The sequence below is a fragment of the Ranitomeya imitator genome, chromosome 7, assembly GCF_032444005.1.
Source record: "Ranitomeya imitator isolate aRanImi1 chromosome 7, aRanImi1.pri, whole genome shotgun sequence".
In the NCBI taxonomy this organism is placed as follows: Eukaryota; Metazoa; Chordata; class Amphibia; order Anura; family Dendrobatidae; genus Ranitomeya; species Ranitomeya imitator.
Genome location: NC_091288.1, coordinates 132,783,380 through 132,802,117, shown reverse-complemented (window position 1 = coordinate 132,802,117; position 18,738 = coordinate 132,783,380). Strand labels below are relative to the sequence as shown.

General features: G+C 45.9%; 1 protein-coding gene across 5 annotated transcripts in view; it reads left to right on the top strand.

Moving 5' to 3' along the window:
- The window catches only part of FBXL18 (F-box and leucine rich repeat protein 18), a 218,573-nt gene that overhangs the window by 142,561 nt on the left and 57,274 nt on the right, over positions 1-18,738 (top strand). For 4 of the 5 annotated variants that reach the window (XM_069733819.1, XM_069733821.1, XM_069733822.1 and 1 more), the window contains exon 4: positions 937-1,155. In XM_069733819.1, coding sequence (XP_069589920.1) covers positions 937-1,155 — 219 coding nt within the window. Of the gene's footprint in view, positions 1-936; positions 1,156-17,615; positions 17,685-18,738 lie in introns of those variants that run through there. The other variant, XM_069733823.1, reaches the window with a different exon arrangement.

The following is an 18,738-nucleotide window of genomic DNA, read 5'->3' as shown; positions in this document are numbered from 1 at the left end:
CAAATTTCCATTATTTTCACAAACGCAAGTCATACCGAAGAAATGTGATCACTATCGTGAAGTACAATATTTCACGAAAAAGCAGTCTCAGAATCACCGGGATTCGTTAAAGCGTTCCAGACTTATTACCTTATAAAGTGACAGTCGTCAGAATTGTAGAAATTGGCCTGGTCATTAACGTGTAAACCGCCCACCTTTGAGGATAAAGGTGAAGGAGTTCTCACATGTATTCTCCTTGGTATTTTTTTTTTACATATCAAAAAAAAAAATCTGCCATCTTAACAGCGATGTATAGACTTTTTATGTCCAGTGTATCTCACCTTTTGGACTCTCATGTTTGCATCAGTAATGTGTATACGACAGATTTATTGTAAAATATTTGAAACTTGTTTCATATATTTAAATGAACCCCATGAAATCAATCTCCAAAAATTTGTGTGCAAACTGCCAAAACAATGATGTTCAGATCATGAATGTAACTGATTTTTAGTTGCAGAAATTCAAATCTGTGTCCTGTAAATACCCCCAAAATTGGAAGAGTGGAAAGATTTGTACTACTTCCATGTTTTGAAAACACATGACTTTTGCTAACAAGTGGTAGTCAAAATACTGAACAAAACAATGTCATGTGATAATGGCTGTAATTATTGTACACCTTTCTTCTATGACCATTTTTGCCATAGAAAGGAGTCCTTAAACAGGTTGTCCTCAATTTAGCAGTCATGCAGTGATGGTGTCACATACATAATTCGCATTATCACTTCATCCAATCTCTAGCCTTACCTTAAGTCCAATGGACAGCGAAGAAAATCAGATGCAGCACTGATTACAAAAGAAATTCTTAATTTTTCCGATGTAGCAAAAAAAATTCTGAATGTGGTTAACTTTTTACTTGTGAAAAATAATTGTATTAACATATTTTTCCATTGTTTATAGATTGGAACAGCCTTATTTCCCAGCAAATGAGAAGTTCTTCCTAGCTCTTAGTCACTGCTCATACCTTCAACGTCTATGTGTTATATCTCGAAATGGAAATTTCCAAGCTGATGCTGTGATGTCATTTATTCACAAATGTCAAGAGTTAATCATGTGTCATCTATTCACCGGAGAAACACTAACTGCTTGTAAAAGCCTTCAAAGTGATGTAATAAAAAGGTATAGTATGTTAATAGAATAAGTTATTACATGTTTTACTATCTTTTCAAATTCAGCATCTTATTGTAGTACTGATTCTATAAGGTCTTAAAAAAATTAGAGGCTTGCATAATCTATAGCTTCAGCAATTGTTAATTGTTCCCTATTAGCCTGAGGTGGTTTATCTGTTTAATGTAAAGTCTGTATCAGTAACAGTTTTAATATTTGACAGTATTTTGGGTCTGGGATTTAGGGTCTGCGATTAAATAAGCCTGGTGGAAAAAACGGTTGTTCCCATAATGCAGGTTAAAGGTTTCAGGCCTAATAACAGCTGCAGCAGAGGGAGTCTTGTGCTGGAACTGATCAGATATGTGTGTGCTTGACAAACATTTAAACTGCTTTAGCTGACACTGCCTGAAATACGGAGATTGGTGAGGCTGTGCTTGGTTTCTTTGTGTCTGAAGAAAGCACTGTTTGTTATTCAGTTGTATAAAAGTGGTTTTCGTTTTAGAGCTGTAAAGTTTTTTTATGGATAATAAACTTTATACTGTTTTGATATAAAACCCCTGTGACTGTGTGAATCAAAGGCTACCACAGTGTGGATCCCTACCGCAGATACAAACGTATACCGTATTTTTCGGACCATAAGACGCACTTTTTTTCCTCCAAATTTGGGAGGAAATGTGGGGTTCATCTTATGGTACTGATGTAATATGTGGGGAGGGGGCTGCGGCGAGTGGGATCCCACTCGTAGGAGGCAGGAAAATTTCTCCGCTGCAGGAATCCGGCGCTGGGGAAACCACGTGGTCCTGATACTTCAAGTGAGGTGAATATTCATTAGCCACTTTTCCACCTGTCAGGGCCCAGCAGGGAGCAGCAAATGAATATTCCTTCACTTAACCCCTTTCTGCCATTGGACGTAATATTCCGTCCATGTGGGGTGGGCCTTAGTTCCCAAGGACGGAATATTACGTCCAGCGCGATCGGCCGCGCTCACGGGGGGAGCGCCGCCGATCGCGGCCGGGTGTCAGCTGCTTATCGCAGCTGACATCCGGCACTATGTGCCAGGAGCGGTCACGGACCGCCCCCGGCACATTAACCCCCGGCACACCGCGATCAAAGATGATCGCGATGTGCCGGCGGTGCAGGGAAGCATCGCGCAGGGAGGGGGCTCCCTGCGGGCTTCCCTGAGACCCCCGCAGCAACGCGATGTGATCGCGTTGCTCCGGGGGTCTCCTACCTCCCTCCCTGCAGTAAGTCCCGGATCCAAAATGGCCGCGGATCCGGGTCCTGCAGGGAGGGAGGTGGCTTACCAAGTGCCTGCTCAGAGCAGGCACTTGGTAACGCTGCACTGCTCTCAGACAGATCGGTGATCTGTCAGAGTGCTGTGCAAACTGGCAGATCACCGATCTGTATTGTCCCCCCCTGGGGCAAAGTAAAAAAGTAAAAAAAAAAATTTCCAAGTGTGTAAAAAAAAAAAAAAAAAAAAAAATCCTAAATAATGAAAAAAAAAATATATATATTATTCCCATAAATACATTTCTTTATCTAAATAAAAAAAACAAAACAATAAAAGTACACATATTTAGTATCTCCGCGTCCGTAACGACCCGACCTATAAAACTGGCCCACTAGTTAACCCCTTCAGTAAACACCGTAAGAAAAAAAAAAAAAAAACGAGGCAAAAAACAACGCTTTATTATAATACCGCCAAACATAAAGTGGAATAACACGCGATCAAAAAGATGGATATAAATAACCATGGTACCGCTGAAAGCGTCATCTTGTCCCGCAAAAAACGAGCCACCATACAGCGACAACAGCAAAAAAATAAAAGTTATAGTCCTCAGAATAAAGCGATGCAAAAATAATTATTTTTTTCTATAAAATAGTTTTTATCGTATAAAAGCGCCAAAACATAAAAAAATGATATAAATGAGGTGTCGCTGTAATCGTACTGAACCGAAGATTAAAACTGCTTTATCAATTTTACCAAACGCGGAACGGTATAAACGCCTCCCCCAAAAGAAATTCATGAATAGCTGGTTTTTGGTCATTCTGCCTCACAAAAATCGGAATAAAAAGCGATCAAAAAATGTCACGTGCCCGAAAATGTTACCAATAAAAACGTCAACTCGTCCCGCAAAAAACAAGACCTCACATGACTCTGTGGACTCAAATATGGAAAAATTATAGCTCTCAAAATGTGGTAACGCAAAAAATATTTTTTGCAATAAAAAGCGTCTTTCAGTGTGTGACGGCTGCCAATCATAAAAATCCGCTAAAAAACCCGCTATAAAAGTAAATGAAAAAAATGTATTTATTTCCATTTTCCCATTAGGGCTAGGGTTAGGGTTAGGGCTAGGGTTAGGGTTAGGGCTAGGGTTAGGGCTAGGGTTAGGGCTAGGGCTAGGGCTAGGGTTAGGGCTAGGATTAGGGTTAGGGCTAGGGCTAGGGTTAGGGCTAGGGTTAGGGCTAGGGTTAGGGCTAGGGTTAGGGCTAGGGTTAGGGTTGGGACTAGGGTTAGGGTTAGGGCTAGGGCTAGGGTTAGGGCTAGGGTTAGGGTTGGGACTAGGGTTAGGGTTAGGGCTAGGGCTAGGGTTGGGGTTAGGGTTGGGGCTAGGGTTAGGGCTAGGGTAAGGGCTAGGGTTAGGGTTAAGGCTACAGTTAGGGTTGGGGCTAAAGTTAGGGTTAGGGTTTGGATTACATTTGCGATTGGGATTAGGATTAGGGGTGTGTCTGGGTTAGAGGTGTGGTTAGGGTTACCGTTGGGATTAGGGTTAGGGGTGTGTTTGGATTAGGGTTTCAGTTATAATTGGGGGGTTTCCACTATTTAGGCACATCAGGGGGATCTCCAAACGCGACATGGCGACCGATCTCAATTCCATCCAATTCTGCATTGAAAAAGTAAAACAGTGCTCCTTCCCTTCCGAGCTCTCCCGTGTGCCCAAACAGGAGTTTACCCCAACATATGGGGTATCAGCGTACTCAGGACAAATTGGACAACAACTTTTGGGGTCCAATTTCTCCTGTTACCCTTGGGAAAATACAAAACTGGGGGCTAAAAAATAATAATTTTTGTGGGAAAAAAAGAGATTTTTTATTTTCACGGCTCTGCGTTATAAACTGTAGTGAAATACTTGGGGGCTCAAAGTTCTCACAACACATCTAGATAAGTTCGTGGGGGGGTCTAGTTTCCAACATGGGGTCACTTGTGGGGGTTTCTACTGTTTAGGTATATTAGGGGCTCTGCAAACGCAATGTGACGCCTGCAGACCATTCCATTTAAGTCTGCATTCCAAATGGCGCTCCTTCCCTTCCGAGCCCTCCCATGCGCCCAAACGCTGGTTCACCCCACATATGGGGTATCAACGCACTCAGGACAAATTGGACAACAACTTTTGGGGTCCAATTTCTCCTTTTACCCTCGAGAAAATACAAAACTGGGGGCTAAAAAATAATTTTGAGGGGAAATTTTTTATTTTATTTTCACGGCTCTGCGTTATAAACTGTAGTGAAATACTTGGGGGCTCAAAGTTCTCACAACACATCTAAATAAGTTCCTTGGGGGGTCTAGTTTCCAATATGGGGTCACTTGTGGGGGGTTTCTACTGTTTAGGTACATTAGGGGCTCTGCAAACACAATGTGACGCCTGCAGACCATTCCATCTAAGTCTGTATTCCAAATGGCTCTCCTTCCCTTCCGAGCCCTCCCATGCGCCCAAACGCTGGTTCTCCCCCACATCTAGGGTATCAGCGCACTCAGGACAAATTGCACAACAACTTTTGGGGTCCAATTTCTCCTGTTACCCTCAGGAAAATACAAAACTGGGGGCTAAAAAATTATTTTTGTGGGAAAAAAATTTTGTTTTATTTTTACGGCTCTGCATTATAAACTTCTGTGAAGCTCTTATTGGGTCAAAGTGCTCACCACACATCTAGATAAGTTCCTTAGGGGGTCTACTTTTCAAAATGGTGTCACTTGTGGGGGGTTTCAATGTTTAGGTACATCAGTGGCTCTCCAAACGCAACATGGCGTCCAATCTCAATTCCTGTCAATTTTGCATTGAAAGGTCAAACGGCGCTCCTTCCCTTCCGAGCTCTCCCATGCGCCCAAACAATGGTTTACCCCCACATATGGGGTATCAGAGTACTCAGGACAAATTGTGCCACAACTTTTGTGGTCCAATTTCTTCTCTTACCATTGGGAAAATAAAAAATTGGGGGCGAAAAGATAATTTTTGTGAAAAAAAAAATGATTTTTTATTTTTACGGTTCTGCATTATAAACTTCTGTGAAGCACTTGGTGGGTCAAAGTGCTCACCACACCTCTAGATAAGTTCCTTAGGGGGTCTACTTTCCAAAATGGTGTCACTTGTGGGGGGTTTCAATGTTTAGGCACATCAGTGGCTCTCCAAACGCAACATGGCGTCTCATCTCAATTCCTGTCAATTTTGCATTGAAAGGTCAAACGGCGCTCCTTCCCTTCCGAGCTCTACCATGCGCCCAAACAATGGTTTACCCCCACATATGGGGTATCAGAGTACTCAGGACAAATTGTGCCACAACTTTTGTGGTCCAATTTCTTCTCTTACCATTGGGAAAATAAAAAATTTGGGGCGAAAAGATAATGTTTGTGAAAAAAAATGATTTTTTATTTTTACGGTTCTGCATTATTAACTTCTGTGAAGCACTTGGTGGGTCAAAGTGCTCACCACACCTCTAGATAAGTTCCTTAGGGGGTCTACTTTCCAAAATGGTGTCACTTGTGGGAGGTTTCAATGTTTAGGCACATCAGTGGCTCTCCAAACGCAACATGGCGTCCCATCTCAATTCCAGTCAACTTTGCATTGAAAAGTCAAATGGCGCTCCTTCCCTTCCGAGCTCTGCCATGCGCACAAACTGTGGTTAACCCCCACATATGGGGTATCAGCGTACTCAGGACAAATTGTACAACAACTTTTGGGGTCCATTTTCTCCTGTTACCCTTGGCAAAATAAAACAAATTGGAGCTGAAGTAAATTTTTTGTGAAAAAAAGTTAAATGTTAATTTTTATTTAAACATTCCAAAAATTCCTGTGAAGCACCTGAAGGGTTAATAAACTTCTTGAATGTGGTTTTGAGAACCTTGAGGGGTGCAGTTTTTAGAATGGTGTCACACTTGGGTATTTTCTATCATATAGACCCCTCAAAATGACTTCAAATGAGATGTGGTCCCTAAAATAAAATGGTGTTGTAAAAATGAGAAATTGCTGGTCAACTTTTAACCCTTATAACTCCCTAACAAAAAAAAATTTTTGGTTCCAAAATTGTGCTGATGTAAAGTAGACATGTGGGAAATGTTACTTATTAAGTATTTTGTGTGACATATCTCTGTGATTTAATTGCATAAAAATTCAAAGTTGGAAAATTGCGAAATTTTCAAAATTTTCGCCAAATTTCCGTTTTTTTCACAAATAAACGCAGGTAATATCAAAGAAATTTTACCACTATCGTGAAGTACAATATGTCACGAGAAAAAATGTCAGAATCACCGGGATCCGTTGAAGCGTTCCAGAGTTATAACCTCATAAAGGGACAGTGGTCAGAATTGTAAAAATTGACCCGGTCCATAACGTGCAAACCACCCTTGGGGGTAAAGGGGTTAAACAGCGGACACACATGGTTTCTCCAGTGCTGGATTCCTGCAGCAGCTGGGGAGATCGTGTGTCCGGTGGAGGAGGTGGCAGGAGCAGGGTACTGGAGCAGGGTGCAAGAGGAGAGATCGCCACATACCTGACAGCACAGCCCCTGCCCGGGCCGTGCTGGATGCTGAGTGCTGCCGCATAAGGACCTGTGTGAGATTATGAAGAGGGCGGGCTGGAGCATCACAGCACAGAGCCCTCCCTCTTCATGTCGTCATCACAGTTCCTTCAGACATGCCACTAGAATCTGCAAGCTTCCTCTTATGACCTGTGGAGAGTCAACAAGAGGGAGGGCTCTGTGCGGTCATGGGAAGTTCCAGCTCTTTACCTCACCACAGCATGGATGGATGGCTGCAGGACCTGCACAGCCTGAACAACTAACAATTAATTAAAAGGTTAGTCACTACAACACACAAAAAAGCACGCCGCCATTCCCGTGGTGAACTATAACTCCCAGCATCCATAGGATCAGCAGGACATGCTGGGAGTTATAATTAGAGATGAGCGGTGTTCGAGTCGAACTGTTCGCCAATTTCAAATTCAAGCTGTTTTGTGCGGTGTTCGAGTCGTTGGTCGAACTCGAACAATTTGCTTAAAATTCGGCTTTTCGAGTTTCTGTTCGATAACTGTTCGTTCACCAAAATATCTGTGCTGAATAGTGTTGCGCATTCTGATACTGCAAATATCGGGTATCGGCCGATATTCGCTGTATCGGATTTCAGATACAGAGTTCCGGTACTTTTGCGATATCGGATACTGGAATTTGAAGTTCTCATAGTGCAATGATGCACTATAATGGAGTGTGGGCGATGCGTGGGCGGAGACTGCGTGTCTGTGTGTGCGGGCGGGGTCTGTGTGTGACCTGCCTGTAAAGTAATTTAACCCCTTCAGATGGATTTATATCGTGGGACAAATCGACGGAAGGTATGAGATATTGTTGGTTTATTATTTTTTATTTGTTACAGGTCGAGGGTCTTCAGGTGGATTGAGAGTGGAATAAAATATTACAACAACCTGTGTGTTTATTTCATTAAAATACTTTGCAATATTGTGTGTTTTTTTTAACCATTTCACGCTATTGGATTAATAATGGATAGGTGTCATAATTGACGCCTCTCCATTATTAATCTGGCTTAATGTCACCTTACAATAGCAAGGTGACATTAACCCTTCATTACCCCATATCCCACCGCTACACGGGAATGGGAAGAGAGTGGCCAAGTGCCAGAATAGGCACATCTTCCAGATGTGCCTTTTCTGGGGTGGCTGGGGGCAAATGTTTTTAGCCAGGGGGGAGGGGGGGTGGCAATAACCATGGACCCTCTCCAGGCTATTAATATCTGCCCTCAGTCACTGGCTTTCCCACTCTGGCGGAGAAAATTGCGCGGGAGCCCTCACCAATTTCTTCCGCGATTTAACCCTTTATTTTAATAGCTAGAGCTACCAAATTTAACATACAGACACTTCTTCCATTTCTAAAGAGAAATATGTAATAAAAGAAGGGATATGAGATGGTTTACTGTATGTAAACCATGTCTCATATCATGTCGGGTTTCAGAAGGAGATAGAAAAAGCCGGCAATTGAATTACCGGCTTTTCTGCCATCTAGCGCTGTATGAAATATATACACCCCTATACTATGTGTAGATATTTATTTTAGCTATTCTATTGTAACCTGTCAGTGTGATTTTACTGTACACAGCACTGAATTGCCGGCTTTTCGCTAGAAGACCGCTGCGTATTTTTCGCAAGTCACACTGTTGGTCCATGTGTAATTCGTATTTTTCTCGCCCCATAGACTTTCATTAGCGTATTTTTTGCGCAATACGGTGACAAACACAGCATGCTGCGATTTTCTACGGGCGTAGAAGACCGTATAATACGGATCCGTAAAATACGGCAGATAGGATCTGGGCCATTGAGAATCATTGTATCGTATGCAATCCGTATTTTCTGCGTCTCTCATATGTCCGTAAAACTCGCTAGTGTAACGCCGGCCTAATAGTCACTATCCTGCATTACTATTAATTGCATAAACCTGACACAACCAAGCACTTTCATGCATTTGCACTTTATACCCCCTTTTCTATGATACACTGTCCTGGTTAATAATTGATACTTATCATGTTGGCTTTGCCTCTATCTGCTATACATTTTTAATTTTCACAGTATTACATATACAGTTATATGAAAAAGTTTGGGCACCCCTATTAATCTTAAGCTTAATGTTTTATAAAAATTGTTTTTTTTTTTGCAACAGCTATTTCAGTATCATATATCTAATAACTGTTGGACACAGTAATGTTTCTGCCTTGAAATGAGGTTTATTGTACTAACAGAAAATGTGACAGGTGCATAAGTATGGGCACCCTTATCATTTTCCTGTACTAAATACTCCTACCTACTTTTTACTGACTTACTAAAGCACTTTTTTTGGTTTTCTAACCTCATTGAGCTTTGAACTTCATAGCCAGGTGTATGCAATCATGAGAAAAGCTAATTAAAGCTGCCACTTGCAAGTTGTTCTCCTGTTTGAATCTCCTCTGAGGAGTGGCATCATGGGCTCCTCAAAACAACTGTATAATGATCTGAAAACAAAGAATATTCAACATAGTTATTCAGGGGAAGGATACAAAAAGCTGTCTCAGAGATTTAACCTGTTAATGTCCACTGTGAGGAACATAGTAAGGAAGTGGAAGAACACAGGTACAGTTCTTGTTAAGGCCAGAAGTGGCAGGCCAAGAAAAACATCAAAGGCAGAGAAGAAGAATGGTGAGATCAGTCAAGGATAATCCTCAGACCACCTCCGGAGAGCTGCAGCATCAACTTGCTGCAGATGGTGCCACTGTGCATCGGTCAACTATACAACACATTTTGCACAAGGAGAAGCTGTATGGGAGAGTGATGCGAAAGAAGCCGTTTCTGCAAGCACGCCACAAACAGAGTCGGCTGAGGTATGCAAAAGCACATTTGGAGAAGCCAATTTCTTTCTGGAAGAAGGTCCTGTGGACTGATGAAACCAAGATTGAGTTGTTTGGTCATACAAAAAGGCGTTATGCATGGCGGCCAAAAAACACAGCTTTCCAAGAAAAACACTTGCTACCCACAGTAAAATTTGGTGGAGGTTCCATCATGCTTTGGGGCTGTGTGGCCAATGCCGGCACCGGGAATCTTGTTAAAGTTGAGGGACACATGGATTCCTCTCAGTATCCGCAGATTCTTGACAATAATGTTCATGAATCAGTGACAAAGTTGAAGTTACGCAGGGGATGGATCTTTCAGCAAGATAATGATCCAAAACACCGCTCCAAATCTACTCAGGCATTCATGCAGAGGAACAATTACACTGTTCTGGAATGTCAAATAGATCAATGGCTGCACTCAATTTTACTGTACTAAAGCAAGGAAATGTGCGATACATGAAATGTGAATAGCATAATGGCTTGTGAAATCTATGAAAAAGCACATGAGATGCTTAGCACAAGATTTGGCCAAAAATTGTGAGCCCATCCACCAAACGTCAAGGTAATCTCAGATCGGATGGGTACCTGACCTGTCTGCCTAGTGTGAACACTTACCTATGGCTAATAATGGTAAAGCCTGCATTTAAAGTTGTGTCCGTACCGAACACCTACTGTTTGGGCATGGACGCCAAACACGGACTTCCATCAATAAGTCCGTGTTACTGTTCAGGTCTTGAACGCTGGGTATTTGTCCAATTTTCATATGCATGACAGCGTGGCAAACACTGCTCCTGATCAGCAATGAAATCATTACCACAGGTCATACCGCCGTGTTCTCACGCTGTCAGTTGAGCCAGCAGTTGTGACTGGAAGTAAAAAGTTTACCTCCGGTCACTGGCGTCTGCTGTTGGGACTATTACTCCCATCAGTTTATGCCTGCTGTTGCCAATTACAGCGAGAGCAGGCAGCTGCTTATGGGAGTAATCATCAGCCAGTGTCTTCACTCTAAATAAATAATTAAATAAATTATTTTTGAAAACCAGCCAAACAAAAAACTGTAACCCTCAGCTGTCATCATTAGCAAGGCATCCCAAGCTAAAAATAGCAGCCCACAGCCGCACAGAAAATGCGCATCTGTTCGGTGTGCCAACTCTGGCGCTTTGCTTGGCTCTTCCCATTTGCTCTGTAGCAGTAGCAAGTGGGGTTCGTATTTGTGGGGTTGATGGGGTCACCTTTGTATTGTCCGGTGACTTCAAGCCAATTGGTTAGTAATGGAGAGGCGTCTATAAGACACTAATCTATTACTAATCCTATAGTGGTATGGTAAATAAACAGCCAGTATGTCTTTTATTTGAAATAAAAACAGTACACTTCATTTTTTTTAAAATAACAAACACCATTATACTCGCCTAACGCCCATTCGATTGAAGCCCTCGTCTCCTGTAATAAAAAAAAAAAAATCCCTCACCTGTCTGTCTTTGTGTACCATGCTATAATCCATGACTGTGGATAAACAGTTTAAAACCTGGACTGTGCCAAGATGCGACCCTCCAGGTTGAGAACCACTTGGAGAACTAGCTGCTGCGATCATAGCATCAGTGACTAGCGGTGATGACATCGAGGTTACCGCCGTTCACTGAGGCTACGTGGGATGGCTGACTGGATGGATGAGGGATGGATGGATGAGGAATGAATGGATGACTTCATGACGAATGGGTGAATGAGGGATGGATAAGAGATGGCTGGAGAGATGGAGGGGTGGCTGGAATCCAGTGTGTCCCACGCCATAGTCCATCTGTGCGACATGTGCTCTTCAGCATGGATGGTGGTATCATGCTACCGTTCATGCTGGGAAGCAAGAAAAAATGAGCTGCAGCGAGAGGGCCCCTGAACTACGGTCATCACCGCTAGCACAATGAGAAAAAATCTCACAGTACAGCGGTGAGTTCACCGGGAGATATTTCTCCCAGTGAACTGTGGTTAACTCACAGCTGCACTGTGAGACTTTTCTCACTGTGCTAGTGGTGATTTCACCGAGGTCACCGCAGGTCATTTTCCCTTCTGGGAACGCAGCCTCAGTGACCAGCGATGACGTCATTGAGGCGGAGTTAGCAGCATCTTATTCATCATGGGTTTTCAGCCTGGGTGGTCGCATCTTGGAAACGTCCAGGTTGAAAATTATTTCGAGACCTAGATTACGGCGTGGGACTTAACGATGGACAGTTGAGGGATATGGTTGTTCTTTATTTTTGTTTTATTACAGGAGACTTTGGCTTCAATGGAATGGCTGTTATGTGAGTATAACTGATTTAATTTTTAAATACAAAAGCAAAAGTGTGTTTATTTCAAATAAAGGACTTTATTTTGGCTGTATATTTTTTACAATACAACTATGGGATTAGTAGTGCATAGGTGTCTTATAGATACCTCTCCGTTACTAACCCGTGAGCTTGATGTCATCGAGCAATACAAAGGTTACATCAACTCCATTTGCCACCACTAAAGGGCAAGTGGAAAGAGCCATGCAAAGTGCCAGAATTGGTGCATCTAATAGATGTGCACTTTCTGGGTGGCTGCGGTCTGCTACTTTTAGGCTGGGGTGACCAATCTCCATGGCCCCTTGCCAGCCTGAGAATACCAGCCCCCATCTGTCTGCTTTAGCTTGGCTGGTTGTCAAAAATGGGGGGTGGGGACCCCTCTATTCTTAATAGCCAGCCTTCCTGTCAGTTTTGCTTGGCTGGCCATCAAAAATACAGGGGGACCCATGCTGACTTTTTTTTTCTATATTTATTTAGAGCCCAGCGTCGGCTGATAAATCAGCCGCTGCCTACTCTCGCTGTTTTCGGAGCAGTAGTCCCATTAGCCGACGCCAGTGAACGGAGGTAAACTTTCTACTTACGATCACAGCTGCAGGCTCACGCTATCATTTGACAGCGTGGTAACCGTGGCTGCCTGACTGGCGGTAACGATTTTACTATGTTCATAATTGGTATTTGCTGTACTATCCTGTACATAACGTGGAAAACACTGGATATTCGCGCCCCCCATTCAAGTGAATGCGGTGTGGGTTCGGGTACTGTTCTGGTATACAAACTTTTTTTTTAACTTTTCGGCCAAACACGAACATCCAGTAGTCCTCCCATTTTGACTTGTGATGCATCACAAGGAACCCAGGGCCCAGTGCACCTGCATTTTGTCTAACAATGGGTCTGAGGATCTCATTCCTGTATCTAATGCCAGTCCTGGTGCCTCTGGCTAGCACATTGAGGGCTGTGCAGCCCTCCAAAGAAATGCCTCCCACCATTACTGACCCCATGCCAAATTGGTCATGCTGGAGGATGTTTCAGGCAGCTGAACGTTCTCCACGGCATCTCCAGACTCGTGTCTCATGTGATCAGTGTGAACCTGCTTTTATCTGTGAAGAGCACAAGGCACCAATGTCGAATCTGTTAATCTTTTAGTCCTCTGGCAAATGTCAATCGCCATTACGGTGGTGCACTGTAAGCATTACACCCACTTGTGGATGTCAGGCCCTCATACCACCCTCATAGTCTGATCTGTCAGTTGAAGCAGACACATGGATGTTGGTGGCCTGCTGGACGTAATTTTGCAGGCTCTGACACTTCTACTTCTGTTCCTCCTTGCACAAAGGATGAGGTAGCGGTCCTGCTACTGAAATGTTACTCTCCTGTTGCCTCCCTAGTCTCCTGGTGTACTGGCCTATCTCCTGGTATCTGCTCCATGCTCTGGACACTGTGCTGGGAGACAATGCTACCCTTCTTGCCAAAACTCGCACTGATGTGCCATCTTGGATGAGCTGCACTGCTTAAACAACTTCTGTGGGCTGTAGACACGTTTCATGCTACTGTACAATACCTCTAGGTGTAAGAGCATTGACAAAATTCAAAAGTGACCAAAACCGCAGCCAAACAGGATGAGCACTGAGAAATGGCCTTTGGTCACCCTCTGCAGAACCACTCCTTTTTAGGGGTCGTCTTGCTAATTGTCGATCATTTCTACCTGTTGTCTGTTCCATTTGCACAAATTCAGGAGAAATATGAAGAAATAAATAAGAATTTTTACTTGAATTTCCTGCTGGATTTATCGTATTTTGTCTTGTGGACTGTGTGCTCCTACCTCCGTGCAGGAACAGATGAGAGGTGGCAGATTTCCAGGTGAGCTGACTACTTGTGTGTTGTTGTTTTTTTTTTCTTAAAACAAATTCAACCCATATTCATGACCAAAAGTTTTGGCAGCCTTGCAATTGTTCCAGAATATGAAGTATTTGTCCCCGGAAATTTCTTCTCACAGTTAAACTTCATTCTAATTCCTGCAGAGAAAAACCACAGGATTGACACCCTGTCCAGGACCTTTGATCCACGTGCTTCATCTGAGTATGCACCCAAACATGTAATTGAACTTACCCTTGCTTCCATCTCGTTCCCCAATTCTCTACTTAAATAAAATTATCTAGTCTCAAATGAACGCCACCCATTCTTATATTGGGCCCATTCTTCCCTTCTTTCTGGTCACCTAGGTGTGAAACTAACTGCTTTGAACGCCTTTCTACTGGTGGCCTAAATGAAAACGAAACATCAAAGAATTTTTCATATAGTCCTCTGTGTGCACAGTTTAACCCCTTAGTGGCCACCAATACATATTTTTACTGACCTCTACTGATGAGTGAATACATTCAGCACTATTCGTTACTTGCACGGATGGTACTACAGTATATTTGGGCTCTTAATTATTCGGCGACTAATTTGCTATTTACCTCGGTATATTCAAGTGAACCGCCCAGCATGGTGCTTTATTTGCTGCCAATGAACATGCTGGGCTTGCTTGCCAATCATAGTAATCAGGGCCGCCATCAGGGCATTACAGCCGTGACTGGCGTAAGGGGCCCGGTGAGCAGAGGGGGCCCGCATCGGGCCCCCTCTTACCTGCTCACCGGGCCCCTACCGGCAGCCGCAGGCTGAACCGGGCCCTTAGCGGCGGCCGGCGCTGCAGCTGTACGCTATTGACACGCGGGCCCGCGCCCGCACGTCAATAGTTAACAGCCGCCAGCCGCAGCGTGCAGGTCGCCGGCGTCTGACGTCATTGTCAGTCGCCGGCGAGTGCACAGTGCAGCTGCGTGGAGAGAGGAGCGCGGCAGGTAAGTAGAACTTTTTTTTTTTTCTATTAAGAGCGGAGAGCGGCGATCGGGGGGGGGGGGGGGTTTGGGCAGAAGGCTGGACACAGAGGGGGCAGAAGGCAGCTGGACACAGGGGGGCAGAAGGCCGCTGGACACAGAGGGGCAGAAGGCAGCTGGACACAGGGGGGCAGAAGGCAGCTGGACACAGAGGGGGCAGAAGGCAGCTGGACACAGGGGGGCAGTAAAGCTGGACACAGGGGGGCAGAAGGCAGCTGGACACAGGGGGGCAGAAGGCAGCTGGACACAGAGGGGGCAGAAGGCAGCTGGACACAGGGGGGCAGTAAAGCTGGACACGGGGGCAGAAGGCAGCTGGACACAGAGGGGGCAGAAGGCAGCTGGACACAGGGGGGCAGAAGGCAGCTGGACACAGAGGGGGCAGAAGGCAGCTGGACACAGAGGGGGCAGAAGGCAGCTGGACACGGGGCAGAAGGCAGCTGGACACAGAGGGGGCAGAAGGCAGCTGGACACGGGGGCAGAAGGCAGCTGGACACGGGGCAGAAGGCAGCTGGACACAGAGCGGGCAGAAGGCAGCTGGACACAGAGCGGGCAGAAGGCAGCTGGACACAGAGGGGGCAGAAGGCAGCTGGACACAGGGGGGCAGAAGGCAGCTGGACACAGAGGGGGCAGAAGGCAGCTGGACACAGGGGGGCAGTAAAGCTGGACACAGGGGGGCAGAAGGCAGCTGGACACAGAGGGGGCAGAAGGCAGCTGGACACAGGGGGGCAGAAGGCAGCTGGACACAGAGGGGGCAGAAGGCAGCTGGACACGGGGGCAGAAGGCAGCTGGACACGGGGCAGAAGGCAGCTGGACACAGAGGGGGCAGAAGGCAGCTGGACACGGGGGCAGAAGGCAGCTGGACACGGGGCAGAAGGCAGCTGGACACGGGGCAGAAGGCAGCTGGACACAGAGCGGGCAGAAGGCAGCTGGACACAGAGCGGGCAGAAGGCAGCTGGACACAGAGGGGGCAGAAGGCAGCTGGACACAGGGGGGCAGAAGGCAGCTGGACACAGGGGGGCAGTAAAGCTGGACACGGGGGCAGAAGGCAGCTGGACACAGAGGGGGCAGAAGGCAGCTGGACACAGAGGGGGCAGAAGGCAGCTGGACACAGAGGGGGCAGAAGGCAGCTGGACACAGAGGGGGCAGAAGGCAGCTGGACACAGAGGGGGCAGAAGGCAGCTGGACACAGAGGGGGCAGAAGGCAGCTGGACACAGAGGGGGCAGAAGGCAGCTGGACACAGAGGGGGCAGAAGGCAGCTGGACACAGAGGGGGCAGAAGGCAGCTGGACACAGAGGGGGCAGAAGGCAGCTGGACACAGAGGGGGCAGAAGGCAGCTGGACACAGAGGGGGCAGAAGGCCGCTGGACACGGGGGGCAGAAGGCTGGACACGGGGGGCAGAAGGCTGGACACAGGGGGGCAGTAAAGCTGGACACGGGGGGCAGAAGGCTGGACACAGAGGGGGCAGTAAGGCTGGACACAGAGGGGGCAGTAAAGCTGGACACAGAGGGGGCAGTAAATCTGGACACAGAGGGGGCAGTAAATCTGGACACAGAGGGGGCAGTAAATCTGGACACAGAGGGGGCAGTAAATCTGGACACAGGGGGCAGTAAATCTGGACACAGGGGGCAGTAAATCTGGACACAGAGGGGGCAGTAAATCTGGACACAGAGGGCAGTAAATCTGGACACAGAGGGGGCAGTAAATCTGGACACGGGGCAGTAAATCTGGACACAGGGGGCAGTAAATCTGGACACAAAGGGGGCAGTAAATCTGGACACGGGGCAGTAAATCTGGACACAGAGGGGGCAGTAAAGCTGGACACGGGGGGGGGGGGGGGGCAGAAAGCTGGACACATGGGGGGCAGAAAGCTGGACACATGGGGGGCAGAAAGCTGGACACATGGGGGGCAGAGTGCTGGACAGAGATGGGGCAGGGTGCTGGACAGAGATGGGGCAGGGTGCTGGACAGAGATGGGGCAGGGTGCTGGACAGAGATGGGGCAGAGTGCTGGGCAGAGATGGGGCAGAGTGCTGGGCAGAGATGGGGCAGAGTGCTGGGCAGAGATGGGGCAGAGTGCTGGACAGAGATGGGGCAGAGTGCTGGACAGAGATGGGGCAGAGTGCTGGACAGAGATGGGGCAGAGTGCTGGACAGAGATGGGGCAGAGTGCTGGACAGAGATGGGGCAGAGTGCTGGACAGAGATGGGGCAGAGTGCTGGACAGAGATGGGGCAGAGTGCTGGACAGAGATGGGGCAGAGTGCTGGACAGAGATGGTGCAGGATTGGAAACAGATGGGGCAGGATGGATACGATGGAGACAGATGGGGCAGGATGGGGAGATCATATGGGGTAGAATGGATACTCATGAGGGCAGGATGAGAGAACATATGGCTGGAGCCTGAAATGAGACACACGGTGGCCAGGATGGCGAATATTACCATAGGGGCTAATTAAGGGATATTATTATTGCAGTGATGTATTTATTTTATTTTTTGAGTATACTGTTTTAAATGGGGGGGGCGGTCCTGTTACTGTGTAGAGTGATACTATGTTGCCTTCTTCATGTGGTGTAATGTAGAAGTTGGGAAAATTAAGTAATGTGTTCTACAAGCGGAACTCGAGATAACTGTTTTATTTCCTGCAGAGACGAGTCCTGGCTGGATAAAGTGATGGCGGTCTGTGCTGGATGAAAGATGAAGGACTTCACCTAGAGACGTCACTGGTGAGTCAGTGTTACCTATACACTTACACTATACACTGTATACTATATACAGAGGTCCTGTGTACAATGTCACCAGTGATCACTGTATTATCTATACATTATATACAGAGCTCCTGTGTGTAATGTCACCGGTGATCACTGTATTACCTGTACACAGACACTGCTTACTAATTACAGATCTCCTGTGCATAATGGCACTGATGGTGATAGTATTGTGGGTTTTTTTTGTATTACTGATCAGTATTGTAGTATTCAGTCATTGTTGGTAATATGTGGTCTGGTCATGATGTGGAGGTTATATGTGGTCTGGTCATGGTGTAGCGGTATTTGTTCCTTGTATTTTATATTATTCGATCACTGTGGTGGTAATATGTCATCTGGTCATAGTGTTGTGGTATTTGTTCCTTGTATGTAGTATTATAGGTCATTTTAAAAATTGAAAAATAAATAAAAATATACCTAAATTGTATTGCATATTTTAACAAATATTTAGTAGGTTACAGTAGAGTAGGGCCCGGCCAAAAGTGTCTACCTTGTTGTGGTGGCGGCTTAAAAAATCTTTTGGCCAAAACAAAAGCTGCCTGCTATATGTGTGATCTGGTGATGGGAACTGTCAATGTGTGATAGGTGAGAAGTGGAGATTTTCCAAGAGAGAGCGGTGGGACTGTGGACAGTTCGTGGGGTGGAGCCTGGAGGCGGGGCTGGGGTGGAGCCTGGGCGGAGTTTCAAGGGGGCCCCGAAAATTTTGCCAGTATGGGGCCCCGAAATTTCTAGTGGCAGCCCTGATAGTAATCATATTGGGTCTGGCATTACTGTGATTGGCTTGCGTCATAGGGGATATATAATCTCTGCCGGCGCCATCTTGCGCACATTACAGCTGGAAACAGCGTAGTGTGAGCGTTGGGAGAATGAAAGCTGCATATAGGGAGAGTTTGTGATTACAATAAGCTCTTTTAAGACCTACTGAGAATGAAGATTAGTTCTCTGTTAGGTGGAGATATAGTAGGGATAGTTTTAATATGAGGAAAAGGCAGGCACCTGGGTG